This window comes from Monopterus albus, unplaced genomic scaffold, assembly GCF_001952655.1.
Source record: "Monopterus albus unplaced genomic scaffold, M_albus_1.0 scaffold129.1, whole genome shotgun sequence".
In the NCBI taxonomy this organism is placed as follows: domain Eukaryota; kingdom Metazoa; phylum Chordata; class Actinopteri; order Synbranchiformes; family Synbranchidae; genus Monopterus; species Monopterus albus.
Window position 1 is genome coordinate 1,067,715 of NW_018128009.1, and position 13,686 is coordinate 1,081,400.

Sequence of the window (13,686 nt, forward strand, 5' to 3'; positions counted from 1 at the left end):
AGAATAGAAGTAACTCCCCTCTGTACCTGTCTACTGTACAGGGCTGCTAAACTTAACTGTGACTCCCCAAGCAAACAACTAGACCACTTAATTACTTGATCCAAGGATTTCCTCTGTCTTAACGTTATCTGACCAAACCATGACACTAGAGAAAACAATAAAATAGATTCAATAAAAGCTCGATAAAACATATTCATTAAGGTTCGGTCAATATGAAAATATGCCAGTTTCCTTGAGCAATGTAGACGTTGCTGACCCTTTTTACACACCATTTCACATTCATTCATGCATTTTGTACCATTTGTTCCCTGAGCGAGGGTTACGGGGGGGGGCCGGAGCCAATCCCGGCCGGCAATTGAAGGCGAGGTAGACCCTGGACAGGTCGCCAATCCATCGCAGGGCTAACACATAGACGAACAACCACACACACGTACATGACAGGAAGCTACAGTCACCGCTAAAAATTTCGGTCAATATGAAAATATGCCAGTTTCCTTAAGCAATGCAGACGTTGCTGACCCTTTTTACACACCATTTCACAGTTCTCCTCAAAACTCAATTTGCTGTCAATGATTGTCCCCAGATATTTGTATGTTTGCACATATTCAATAGTCTGTCCTTTAATTAAAGTGACTTCGTGCCTATGAGGTTTCCTCCTAAAATCTATGAGCATATCTTTACTTTTTGTTGTATTTAGTTGCAGATAGGATTCCTCACACCAGTGGACAAAATCCTCAATGACTGAACCATGGCTACTTTCACCATCACTGAGGAGACTAACAATAACTGAGTCATCAGCATACTTTATAATAGTTCTATTGTCACATCTACTCTGACACATATTTGTGTAGAGAATAAAAAGTAAAGGTGACAACACACACCCTTGAGGAGAACCAGTGGAAGAACCCCTCTGGTCAGATAATATGCTGTTGACCTTTACTCTTTGTGTCCTGTTGATTAAAAAAAAATCCAAAATCCAACCTACCAGATTGTTACTCAAATCAAATGGTTGTAGAAGCCTTTCAATTAAAATGTGAGGCTGTATTGTATTAAAAGCAGAAGAAAAATCCATCCACTCCTCTGTGAGGCCTATATGCAAACTGCAAAGGATCCAGTACATGTTCAGTCTGCCTCAGGACCTCCGATCTGACCAGCCTCTCAAAAATCTTCATCAAAACTGGTGATCGTGCACCAGCTGGGAGAATGAAGGCTCAGGCTCAGTCTCACCCAAAATCCCCGCTAATGTTTGAAACATGTCCAAAATGCCTCTGTTGACGCGCCGTCCCCACAAATCCAGTTTGGCTTTAAATGCAGCTACTTTATCTGCCAACTTGAAGACAGTTGTCATTTTCCCCTGAAGTGACAGATTGAGTTCATTGAGCAGGATGAATATGTCGCACAAGTAAGACAGTTTTGGCGCTCAAGTGACCGAGATGTAACCGAGAGAATGCGGTCATTTTTCAAAATATTTTATTTACTTTTACCGCACAGAATGCTTTTTTGACGTCCTGCAACTCAATCTTAAAATGCAGAGTGTCTCTAAGTTTCTGTTTCAGTGGAGGGTGTCTTTGAAAAACCCGCCATGTACTGTTAAGTTTACTGTTTTTCCACACGCCTACTGTAACTTCTTGCATTATTGTTTAATTATTTTCACTCCAAGTTTGTGTTTAAGGTTCATTTGTGATGTTTTTACAGTTACATTTTTGTGTTGTTTCATTGCAGAAAAGTGAAATTTACCAAACGCTGATGTCTTCCTGGCCAGTATGTATGTTTTAAAAATAAATGTACATGAAATCTACTTTTCCTGAACCAAAAACAGGTGAAATTTGGTCAAATTTCCTTTAATGATCAGTGTTTTGTTATCACATTATGTGACTGAGAAAAATTAGTTGAAATCCAGTCAGTCTAGACTGCAACAGCATATTGTAACATTACTTTATATTCAGTCTGTGTAAAAATAGTATGACCAAATGTCTGTCTAGTGGTTACATATTGCCATATACAGTATATACCACAAAGAGATGCTGAGGCTTAAGACATTGTTTTCCATCTTCAGAAACTGAAGGGGCCCATGGGGCCTCCTGGACCTCCTGGAGATGATGGGCCAGTTGTAAGTAGACAACTATGTAGTGGGTCATTTGAAAAGGCAACGTTTAAACAGTATTTATACCATGACAATAGCATAAGGAGTTTTTAAAGGGCTCCTATGGCTCATTTTGTATTCCAGGGACCACTTGGAATTACTGGAAACCAAGGACAGAAAGGAGTTCAAGGGGAAATTGTAGGTATCACTACTTTATTTTCCTCTGTTCATGAGTCTCCACTGGGGTTTATTTTGCTAGCATATGTGCTTCAGCACACACCACTTTAGTATTACAGATGGGTGACAAATGAAAGGAAGGTGTCTTAGTAAGGTGCTGGGCCACCACATTCCACGTTTGCTGCTCAATCACAAAGCATTTCATCACATCACAGGGTCACAGTGGACACAAGTTATACTCATATACCCATACTCTACACAAAAAAGAAGAAAAAGTCAAATAATCAGCGGACAACTCCAGCTCAGACCAGCTGATCAACCTACATTACTTGTTTAGTAATTTGATGGCTTTTGGGACAGATGACAAGTTGTCCAAATGGCAACAATGTGAATGAAGGGGAAAGGGGATGCCTTTTGTCCTCCACAATGTTTTAAAAAGATATTCCCTCGTTTTGTGTTTTGATGATGGTGGTGGAAAGCACTGTATAAAATTTTGGTTCAAAATCTCCCATAGATGTTCAACTGGGTTGAGATCTGGTAACTGTGACGGCCACAGCATATGATTCATATCATTTTCATACTCACTAAACCATTCAGCACCCCATCATTTCCTATTAATGGGGGCACTGTCATCCTGGAAGACACTACTGTCTACTGTTTGATTAGACAGTTGGCAGTGCTAAAAGTCATGTACAGCACATTACACTATTTACATTGCATTCCCTGTGACATAAATTCCACATTAACAGTAACTTGTATGATTTTGACTAGTAATACACTGAATTGACTCATTTACACAGAACATCATGGAATAATGTACATGTAATGCCAACTAGGTGATTACTATGTTGTATGGTAGTCGCTAGGGTGATGCAAGTGGTTGATAAGATGTTGCCAGATAGTTGATACATCCAGCATCAAAGCAGTTGTTGGGGTGTATTAGGTATTTGCTATGGTGAATTTGGATGGTTGGTAAGGTTTTCATGTGCTTGCTGGGTTTTCAGGGTTATTGTCTTAAGATTGTTAAGTAGTTGCATGAGAGAGTTGTTGGAATATTGTTGGGGTATGTGAGTTGTAATTATGAGGATTCTGGGTGGTAGCTCGGAGTACTTATTGGTTTTGAGGTTTTATTATGTAAGTGAGTATGCACAACAAGGGTTCTCAAAATAAGAAAATAATAGATGAAGTGGAGGAAAGAAATGCCTTGATTCAGAAAGCTACTTCATCCAATACCCCTAAACACTAGGACTGGGCCTGGTTATTCAACTATTCACATACAGTATATGTCCTTTCGGTAGGAATTTTTGAATATATGCTGAGTATTACTACTGAATCTCCAGAGCCCAAAAATGGCCATCAGGACAGCCCTACTAAACACATAGTTATGTTACATACCAACAATTCAAAAAATATAACGCAATGGGATGGAAAACAGAACTGTTTAATTAACTATGCAATACTGTATTTCTGCAATGAAACTTTTTATGGGACCAAACACAATGCATTACATGTTGGGCTGTACTCCAGGGCAGTCCTGGACCACAAGGTATTCCAGGTCCTCAGGGCCGACCTGGGAGAGATGGGACACCAGGAGAGGACGCTGACCCAGGTCTGCCAGGTTTACCTGGCAAACAGGTAGATCTACTCAGATGCATGCAAAAGATTTGTGTTTTTATAACCGGAATACTGTCAAACTAGTGTTTAATATCATGTTATACGTGCAGTAATTTCAACTTATATGTGCAGTCATGTTGGGGGTTGATAAATTCACTTTGTGCTTGTTTCAACAGGGTCCCAAAGGCTACAGAGGAGAGAAGGGTAACAAAGGGGAGCTGGGTGAGTGGGTAAGACTGGCCTGCACTTCTACTGTTATGGGAATTTATGAAGGCCTGAGTATATACAATATGTGTATCCATCTCTTGGTCTAAATCTAAGTATTGTTGCATTTAACTTTTTTTTGTAGCTCCCTCACACTCTTTTATTGCCCATATTCACATTTCAAATTGTTAACACTAGGTAATACAGAAGCTTTGTATATCTGCAAAAATGTCAGTACTCTGGTGAAGATTGATTTTATTTGTATACATTGGTCAAATCCTATTTTTTCTGTTTTTAGGGTTATCAGGGGGAGGCTGGACCACAGGGAGACAGAGGGCGAAAAGGAAACAAGGTCAAATTCAACATCTGTCACACATACACACACACATACACACACATTTTGTCAGTTATAAAGAACTGGTAAATTTAATCTGTAATGTATATGTCTGTAACCAGGGAAATAAAGGTGTCAGAGGCCTTGTTGGGCTCCCTGGCTACATAGTAAGTAAGGATGACTTTACTATTTAATGATGGCCCTATAATTCTAAGTTATTATAAAGACCAGTTCTTAATATACTATTTTATCCTGCGCTGAAAAACAATTATTTTGGTTTATATTTATATTTTTTAAGTGATCATTAAAATTATTTTTAAAAATTGCAATACCTGAATTGTTCTGCCATTACAGGGAGTGGCCGGAGCCAGGGGTCCTTCTGGTTTTCCAGGACCATCAGGACCTCTGGTCAGTGCCACACTGCTCACTGGGTGAAAATTATCCACAGCTTTATAAATAACAATATCAATCTAAATATTCCACATCTTGGTCACAGCTGTTGTTGTGTTTTACTGATTTCAGGGAGAGATTGGATCTCCAGGCTTTAGTGGACCACCAGGCCCACCTGTATGTTACAATACACAATATATAGTATTACTACAAAAACATCACACAAGATCAAATTATTGTTTTGGAGTAAATAATGAGCCACTGTTAATTTGTTTACTCAGGGCAAACTGGGCCCCAGAGGACTTAAAGGTGTCTTAGGAGTTAAAGGACCCCCAGTAAGTAAACAAGTTGTAATCCAAACTGAATGATAAAAAGTTATTTATAAAACAATATTTTATGCTGTTAGGGTCATCAAGGTGAACTGGGTGCCAGAGGAGCTGTTGGACCACAGGTGACCGAATACTTACAGATGCAGTCTAAATGATGATAAGTCTATGACGTTTACTTAATATTTTTTCAACCTGTATGTGATGTTCGTCCACTGGTTCAGGGAGAGTCAGGTCCTGATGGAACAATTGGATCTCCTGGCGTCCGTGGCCCCCAGGTACAATAAGACCTTCTGAAACATTTCATTCTGGTTTAGTCAAAGTCAAAAACAGAGTCCCTATGTTACTGTAAGGTGACTTGTATTTACAATAGCTGAGAATTTGACTTGGTTGTGTGCAAACCATGGAAATGAGACTAAAATGATAAAGTTGTGCATGAAAAAAGTTGCATCTTTTTGAAATAGAAAAATATTTTATGTTTGTTTGGTGGAGATTCTTCATACATACAGTTGAGTGCAAATATTTGCATCCCCTTGAAATGGCAAAAAGAGTGAAACAAAGAATTTTTTTGTCATCATCATAATATTAATGAACAGCTAGTACAAATGTTCCAAACAAAAATGGTCAGGGAGGGTATAAAAAGAAAGTTACAGTAAAATAATGAAAATGCTTGTGTGGTAGGTTGACTCTGAGCGAACAGGAATGTAGGAGACAGACTCGAAAAAGACATCAGGTTTTCTCAAATCAGTCATTTATTTTAAACAAGTGCCAGCAAAGCACACATGCCAAACAAAATCACTAAACAAACTAAATGGTTTAACTTCACATAACTGAAGAAAACTCAACTCAAAATAACTCAACGCAACTTACAGGCAGGTGCACACCGCTACACTGAGACTGCCGTACTCCCAGCTGCTCCACCTTAGCTGATTAAGTCGCTCCTGGTACCAATTAACCCTATGACATCCTTGATGACATCAGAGAGTGTACGAAATAAGGAAGTGATTAACCTAGTAAATACAATCAAACATTTAACACACAGGTTAAGGCATTAGGAAACATACATGATTTAACCTAGGGACAAGTGGAGTGTTCTCACCCACTTTGTCACAGCTTGGTTGTCTGCTATGTCTGACCCTCTTCAAGTCGGTCCACAGGTTTTCTGTTGTATTTAAGTCTGGAGACTGGGAAGGCCATGATAAAACCTTCACCCTCTTCTTTTTAAACCATTCCTGAGCTGACTGCTCTCTGCTTTGTCTTGCTGAAGGATTCATTACCTCTTCACTTTTAGCTTTCTGGCTGATGGTAGGAGGCTTTGCTTTAAAATCTTTTGATTTTGGGCTGTGTTCATTCTTCTTTTCACTTTATGCAGAGCTCTAGTGCCTGATACAGACACCCCCAAAACATCAGCGAGCCTCCTCCATGTTTCACTGTGGGAATGGTCTTCCCTCATCACAGGCAGTATGTTTGTTCTTGCCACGCATACCTGTGTGAATTATGGCCAAATAATTCAACTTTGGTCTCATCCGACCACATAATCTTGCTCCTTACCACACTCCAAGTGTGCTGCCTTATGTCTAAAAGTAAGTAAAGGCTTCCTGTGTGCTTTTCTCCCAGACAATCCAGTTGTGCAGACTACGCTTGACTGTGGAGATGTGGAATCTTATTCCATTTGTCTCTAAGGACTTTTTCAGGTCCCCTGCTCTTTGTTTTGGATTCCTACACAACTCTTGAGCGCGTTTCCTAGCACCTCTTTCAGTTATGTCATCACTGAAAACCTGTACTAGCTGAATGTGTACAAAATATTATGTTGATGAGAGAAATTCTTTGTTTTACTCTTTTTATTATTTGAAAGTAAGGGGATGCAAACTTTTTCACAAACTGTAAGAACAAGAGTCATATTTCCCAGACTGATCACAAGAAAAAAGATAATGTTTCTCACAGGGAGAGCGAGGACCAGATGGACCTTCAGGTCCTAAAGGTGACGCTGTGAGTATACTTTAGAAAAAGAGATTAAAACTCATGATGTGGCATTGTATTGCAGTTTTAATGTTTTGGTTTTTCTGTCATCTGCCGTCTGTGTGTTGAACCAGGGTGAGACAGGAATTGAAGGAGAAATAGGAGAACCAGGACCACCTGGACTTAATGTAAGACATTGAGGGCAAAGTCTTTTTGGGGGGTGACATTAACTGCATTAAATGCAATCATGAGTTTGTCATGTTGGAGCATGAGTTTTTTTGTTTTTCTTTCTTGTTACAGGGAGCCAATGGGAATCCAGGAAAGCCTGGACCCTCAGGTGATCCCGTAAGACTACTTAAAGCAACTTCAGTATTGACTCGAGTTAAAGTGTTTACATCAATTATAATTTATGGAAATATTTAATGATCTTATTATGTGTTTACTTATTTTTCTCTTTATGTATGAACGTGTGTACGTATGTGTGCACCTTTCTCCACCAGGGGGCTAAAGCCAGGCGTGGTGACATGGGTAATCCAGGGTTTAAAGGAGACCTGGTGAGTTTGAGCCTTCCTATCTATTAGTCAGTACGTTGCTGATCAGTTTATTGGCCAGATCAGTGAATCAGTTCAACGTCTTGATATGTTTGCGTACAGGGACCTCCAGGGCCACCAGGTAAACAAGGGTTCAAGGGGCGTAGAGGCCCATCAGGATTTGAGGGGCTAGTAGGACCACCTGGACTTGAGGGCGCTCTTGGACACAATGTGAGTGAAATAAACAAGATGAGCAAAGACTGGGTCATTAACAATACTAGAGTGACTCTAAGTTTTGTTTTGTACCTGCCTCCATTACTGTAGGGCTTTGATGGCATCATGGGGGAACAAGGGAAGCAGGGAAAAGATGGACCAAAGGTCAGTTTGAGAAAGTTGTTGTAATCGTGTCTAGAATGTTGTTGTCTTTTGAAAAGTAAATTTTGTACAACTGAGCATGGGTATGCATGTTTGTTTTTGTAGGGACATCGTGGACCAACTGGTATACAGGGAGTTCCTGGGCCTCGAGGCAACAAGGTAGGTCATGTGAAATAAGAACAGCAGTGATAAAAGATTAAAGTTTTTTCTGTTACATTTTCATTTGCATTAATTTTTCAATTAATATGAGAGAGATGGAATTTATTTTTTGTGATATAACTCTAAATGAGTTCCAGAAGTTGATTATAAGAAAGAAGATCCAATGAGCAAAGTACTACTGATAAACTCAAGTCATCACAGGTGTCAGTCTGCCCTTTTTTGACCTGACAGTGTCTGAGCTGATGGTATTGAGCTCTTTTATTAACATGGAGTTATTTTCAGCAAATATTAAATCCTGATCAATTATGGGCATGTTTCCTGTCAAAGGGTCGAAAAGGTCGAGCAGGATTTTCTGGATTGCCTGGTCCTTGTGTGAGTACGAGTGAGTGGAGTATAAGTTGAAAAAAGATGCCCATCAATGTGGAAAATCACTACCTGAATATGTTGTTTTGTTTTGTTTTTTTCAGGGAGAGATGGGAAAATCCGGAGAGAGGGGCCTTGAAGGAGACCCTGGTATTAAGGTTCTTACTCTGTCCTTATGTTATTTTTTTGTGTCTGATTTAATGGCTTTTATTCATGATGTTTGTGGACTGTTGAATCTAACATGTTTATACGTTAGTTTGTGACAATCAGGCAAACTAATATCACTCAAATTTGAATGTTAATAGGACACTTTTTGTTTGTATAGGGAAGGTCTGGAGCCCCTGGGGTGAGTGGACCTAAGGGCTTGAAGGTGATTCCACTTAAACAATTACAGTATATTCATTAGTCTAATTTTAAATTTATGTATCACTTCATATGACACCAGACCAACTAAGACTAATACTTAAAGGATGATATATATTATTTTTGCAAGTTAAAGTATGAATATTGGTGAATGTCAGTGTCAAGGTCAGTATAGTTTACAAGAAGTTTCATTCACACCATCCACAATGGAAACGCTTACAGGGAAAAAACTGCTAAAAGATCTCACTGTCTGTGTCCCATCTCAGGGAATTCAAGGTCATATGGGAAACAGGGGACAAGATGGAGCTCTTGGAGCCCTGGTAAAGCCCTCTACTAACATTAAGTTACTGTAACACCTGTAACAGGACAGATATGTGATCAACTAACATCATCTTTCCATCAGGGACGCACTGGTGCAAATGGGATGAATGGGGACACTGGATATCCAGGACCTAAAGTGAGTTCACCTCTTTATAATAAACAATTGATGATTTAGTGAATTTGCTTGCATTAAAAGTGTCACAAATGGATATCTGGTGCTCTGTCTGATAAATATCTTCCCCAGGGATTACCTGGAAAAACAGGACGTCCTGGCTTCCAAGGACCTGTAGGGAAGAATGTGAGTATTAATTATCTCTGTCTCATGGTAATGTTAGTTTTTAACTCTTGTTTACAAGGGGTTTATTAATGCACTCGCATGAGGTTTTGTAGTACACTATACTCAATATTCTGAATTACTGTACCTGAGAATGTGATGTGGATGTGATGCTACATAGCTTTTCATTTGTGTCACATTCCAGGGAAAAGCTGGCAGCAGAGGAATGAAGGGGACACCAGGAAAACCAGGCCAAAGAGTGGGTTAAACACCATCTCCACACAGCTTTTAGAAAACACATTAAAGCTTTGATAATGCAAGTCATAGAGTTTATGATACTTTGATTAAAGTCATTATGATGCTGAGAATAAAGACATTTTGGTTTTTTTTAGGGAGTTAAAGGTGAAGTAGGCCCCTGTGGACTTCCAGGAAGTGAAGGATTAAAGGTATGAGTTTGTGTGTTGGCATTACACACTGCAACATCCTGTCCTAATGGTAAAATTCTTTCACTTGGTTCCTCAGTCATGATTTGCATTTTACATTTCAATTTAATGTGATGTTGACCTTGTTGTAAAGGGTAAAATAGGTGATGAAGGACCAATGGGAAAACAAGGCGCTCCGGTAAGTAAATGATTTCCTTTTATCCGTTTCATTGCTATGGTTTTATACAGTATCAGTTCTGCTTCATGTATATCATTATTTTATCAATGCATGGTGCATCAGAGATAAGTGGTTATGTTTTTTTTCTGAGTTCTTTATTGACATTGTGTCTTGCTGTCTTTCAGGGTGAGATGGGCATGCCTGGACCACGTGGATACACAGGGCCTCCTGTAAGATGATTTCATTCCTTCCAACCACATCCATCCATCCAGTTCTTTACTTACTTTCTCATTAAAGTCAGCTTGTGTATATTATTGAAATACTGTCCATCCATGAATTACAGGTCGCTTAATGGAAAAAAAGCAGACTTTCATGCACACTGGTCAACAGTCTTTCTCCAGTTCACCTGTCTTACAGATGTGCATTAGATTATATACTATTAAAAGTCTCTAAATGGAAAACAGATGTACTTCCTTCTCGGCTTATTTTCTGTCAGCTTAGTGAAGAATTGTAGTGCTTTCAAAATGTCCTTGTCCTTTAAACAAATAAACAGCTTTTTCATCTTCAACTTTGGGTCACACTTTGGATTATAGTCCATTTATTGTTAGCTTTGAGTGTATGCTGGCACCAGTAACACTTAAAAATACCGAGCTGATCACTGACTGTTTTCCACTGCTTCTAATAGCCTTTTTGTAACTACAGTTACACCTCATTCCTGTGCACAGCATTCCGTAATGTGGCTGTTAGAGGTCTCTAAGTTTGGTGCTTTATGTGTGTGATAAAGAAAATCTCAGGTTCAGAAGAGAGGAGAAGCTCAGTCACACTTGTCTTCAAATATAGTGACGATACTGCTCCCAGCTGACATATCTTAAACCCAGATGTTATCAGAACAGAGGACCTTGGGAGGTGCCAGTTAAAGCCAGATTCCCCATACACACACGAAACCTTAATCTTCCTTACTGATGGCACTCAGTGTTCCCTAATACTAGACAGAGACACAACATATCTGTATTTTAACTCGCTGGACTCACAAAGAGTTATGCATGCATGACTTGAATTTCCCCACAGTACATTTTTCCCATTTGTGTTAGTGTTGTTTTGTAATTTAGTTGAGTATTATTGCTAATGTGTAAAGCCCGCTGGGACAGTGTGTAACATCAACTACAGAAATAAATGTGACTTGACCTGAAATCCGACACCATGCTATTTTTCTCCAGGGTATCCAGGGTAACACTGGGCAAAGCGGAGAGGTTGGACCTCGTGGCCTTCCAGGTGACCAGGGTCCACAAGGTCCAATTGGCCCACGTGGAGTTACAGGTTACCCAGTAAGTTTATTTTTATGCTTTTGTTGTCACATGTTATCTTCAGTTATCGTTGGTAGCCAGAAGTCCTGCAATAAACTAATTCTGTGAGTTCATACATTAACTTAATATAGAGAAAGCTTGGTCCTCGTGGTCATAACAATTATCTCTCTGGGTGTATGTTAAAAAAATGAAACCAATTTAAAAAATGTAACTGGTTGCTTACAGTTGCTCTAGATGTGGATCCACACTGCTGAGTCTCTTTAAAGTACCTCCACCTTTGATGCTGGTGTCAAGCCTGACTGAGGCACTACTCAGAGTTTGATTTATGAAGAGTTTTATTGTCTGTTGGCTGACAGCAGGCCTCTTGTGCCAATTGCTGACAAAAGCTTGGTCTAATAAGCAAACTGAAAGTTTCTTTCTCTCCATTTGGAAATGTTTGTCATTTTCTTCTTTGGGTTAATCATTAGACCAGGTCAAATCTGGTGATGGCAGGGCTGGTCTCAGGGTGATGAGCTGTGGTGCCATGGTAATAATAACATGATAATTTGCAAATACACATTTAAATGCATTTTAAGATCCACAAACAATGATCTCACTAAGATAACTTAGTAGCGCATGAGGATCCTGTCTTCCATTAGGGCAGTTTGAAAGAATGTTTGTAGCACAAGCAGATTAGAGTCCTTCTTGTGCACATACTTGAAAAATCTCTGAAGAAAATATTTATTGTTGCTTTATTCTGTCCATGCTTAGGGTAGAGATGGAACCCAAGGACCAAATGGATCAGCTGGAGTCAAAGGAGATAAGGTAAGGTTTTTCTTTAACTTAGCCTCTCTGAGCATGAGTCAGACATCTGCGCTTTTTGTCCATTTAAATGCACCAGAAGATGTTGTATACAAAGCAGTGAAGTAATGGAGTGGTCTGTGAAGCCATTTACTTCAGTTGAATCTCTATCTGTATCTGTATTCTGTTGTGTCTACAGGGCTCAGCGGGGGCTTTGGGGCCAGAGGGAATTGTTGGTCTCGATGGTGAGGAGGTAGATTGATTAGACTGTGTTGGTCACAGATTTAATTTTTTTTTTTTTTTTTTTTTACATAATGCAAAAGCAATAAAATAGCAGGTTGCTTAAAACACAGGTTTACAGGCCTTTCAGTTCTGTAGGGTTTGACTGCACAAAAAGACGTCTTTAACCATGTTCAGCTCGATCACATGTAGGAGTAATCCAGTTCCTTTGTGTTTAGGGACCAATCGGACTGAGGGGACCTGAGGGGCCAGCTGGACAAAAAGGCATAACTGTGAGTGAATATTAGTTTCTAAATGTGTGATTTTATTATTATTATTGATTTATTTAAACTGGGGGATAAAACTGGCACATCCTCTGAAGTCATTACATCCTCTCAAAAGTTTGAAAATGTAGCATAAAGTTACACATAGTGTATGTGGGTAGAACAATATTTCTTTGATACACTTTGGATTTATATATATTGGAGGGTGATAAGGGGAACGCTGGACCTCCTGGACTTAAAGGACCAAAGGGAACTGAAGGAGACACTGGTAATCAAGGGCCACAGGGAATAAAGGGGCCACCAGGGAAACAGGTGAGTAAGAGATAAATTGCTTTTATTAAAATTGTAATACTTTTGTTTTACAAGGTTATTTAGTCAGGGCAATGCTGCCTGCATCTTCCACTCTGATGCTGTTCTGAAAAATACATATTAAAGTCCTCAGAATCCAAAAGTCAGGAAGCTGCCTTCTAACCACTGATAAAATGTTCATGTGAAGACCCATTGGGGTGTGCTGAATATTTTTGATGTGTGGATTAAAAGGAGACACTGTGCTCACTGTCCTTTCTGTCTACCATCATTTGCAGGGATACAGTGGTGCACCAGGAGACAGAGGGAAACAGGGGGTTCCAGGGCTCAAGGTCAGTCACATCAGCCTAAAAGTGGTAGAAGCAACAGTGAAGGACCTTACCTGAGAAACTATGTTATGATTAATTCAAATGGTGGCTAATATCAAGTTATTGTTGAAGTTCTGGTACAAAATTTCTGATGTTGATGTTGATGACAAAGACCATGGTTTCACAGGGTGAGCCAGGCACCAGAGGTACATCAGGCATGCCTGGGCAGTTCGGACCAGGGGGCAACACTGGGGCAACAGGAGTCAAAGGCCAGAAAGGTTTCCAGGGACAAACTGTTAGTAACAGATTTATGTAAATTATATCAGAATTCTCGATGTGAATCATAATAAACATCATGTGATGTACGCTACTAGTCAAAATGTTGGACACACTATCCAGTACAGTTCAATGGG

General features: G+C 39.6%; 1 protein-coding gene across 7 annotated transcripts in view; it reads left to right on the plus strand.

Moving 5' to 3' along the window:
- LOC109967478 (collagen alpha-1(I) chain) overlaps positions 1-13,686 on the plus strand; it is a 30,549-nt gene that overhangs the window by 7,756 nt on the left and 9,107 nt on the right. For 4 of the 7 annotated variants that reach the window (XM_020613060.1, XM_020613062.1, XM_020613061.1 and 1 more), the window contains 36 exons: positions 1,723-1,761; positions 2,057-2,110; positions 2,228-2,281; positions 3,788-3,895; positions 4,051-4,104; positions 4,377-4,430; positions 4,535-4,579; positions 4,767-4,820; positions 4,935-4,979; positions 5,084-5,137; positions 5,209-5,253; positions 5,353-5,406; positions 7,073-7,117; positions 7,222-7,275; positions 7,388-7,432; positions 7,588-7,641; positions 7,741-7,848; positions 7,942-7,995; positions 8,098-8,151; positions 8,479-8,523; positions 8,619-8,672; positions 8,840-8,884; positions 9,144-9,197; positions 9,281-9,334; positions 9,443-9,496; positions 9,678-9,731; positions 9,865-9,918; positions 10,049-10,093; positions 10,258-10,302; positions 11,290-11,397; positions 12,127-12,180; positions 12,356-12,409; positions 12,615-12,668; positions 12,864-12,971; positions 13,244-13,297; positions 13,461-13,568. In XM_020613060.1, coding sequence (XP_020468716.1) covers positions 1,723-1,761; positions 2,057-2,110; positions 2,228-2,281; positions 3,788-3,895; positions 4,051-4,104; positions 4,377-4,430; positions 4,535-4,579; positions 4,767-4,820; positions 4,935-4,979; positions 5,084-5,137; positions 5,209-5,253; positions 5,353-5,406; positions 7,073-7,117; positions 7,222-7,275; positions 7,388-7,432; positions 7,588-7,641; positions 7,741-7,848; positions 7,942-7,995; positions 8,098-8,151; positions 8,479-8,523; positions 8,619-8,672; positions 8,840-8,884; positions 9,144-9,197; positions 9,281-9,334; positions 9,443-9,496; positions 9,678-9,731; positions 9,865-9,918; positions 10,049-10,093; positions 10,258-10,302; positions 11,290-11,397; positions 12,127-12,180; positions 12,356-12,409; positions 12,615-12,668; positions 12,864-12,971; positions 13,244-13,297; positions 13,461-13,568 — 2,118 coding nt within the window. Of the gene's footprint in view, positions 1-1,720; positions 1,820-2,056; positions 2,111-2,227; positions 2,282-3,787; positions 3,896-4,050; positions 4,105-4,376; positions 4,431-4,534; positions 4,580-4,766; positions 4,821-4,934; positions 4,980-5,083; positions 5,138-5,208; positions 5,254-5,352; positions 5,407-7,072; positions 7,118-7,221; positions 7,276-7,387; positions 7,433-7,587; positions 7,642-7,740; positions 7,849-7,941; positions 7,996-8,097; positions 8,152-8,478; positions 8,524-8,618; positions 8,673-8,839; positions 8,885-9,143; positions 9,198-9,280; positions 9,335-9,442; positions 9,497-9,677; positions 9,732-9,864; positions 9,919-10,048; positions 10,094-10,257; positions 10,303-11,289; positions 11,398-12,126; positions 12,181-12,355; positions 12,410-12,614; positions 12,669-12,863; positions 12,972-13,243; positions 13,298-13,460; positions 13,569-13,686 lie in introns of those variants that run through there. The other 3 variants (XM_020613066.1, XM_020613064.1, XM_020613065.1) reach the window with 3 other exon arrangements.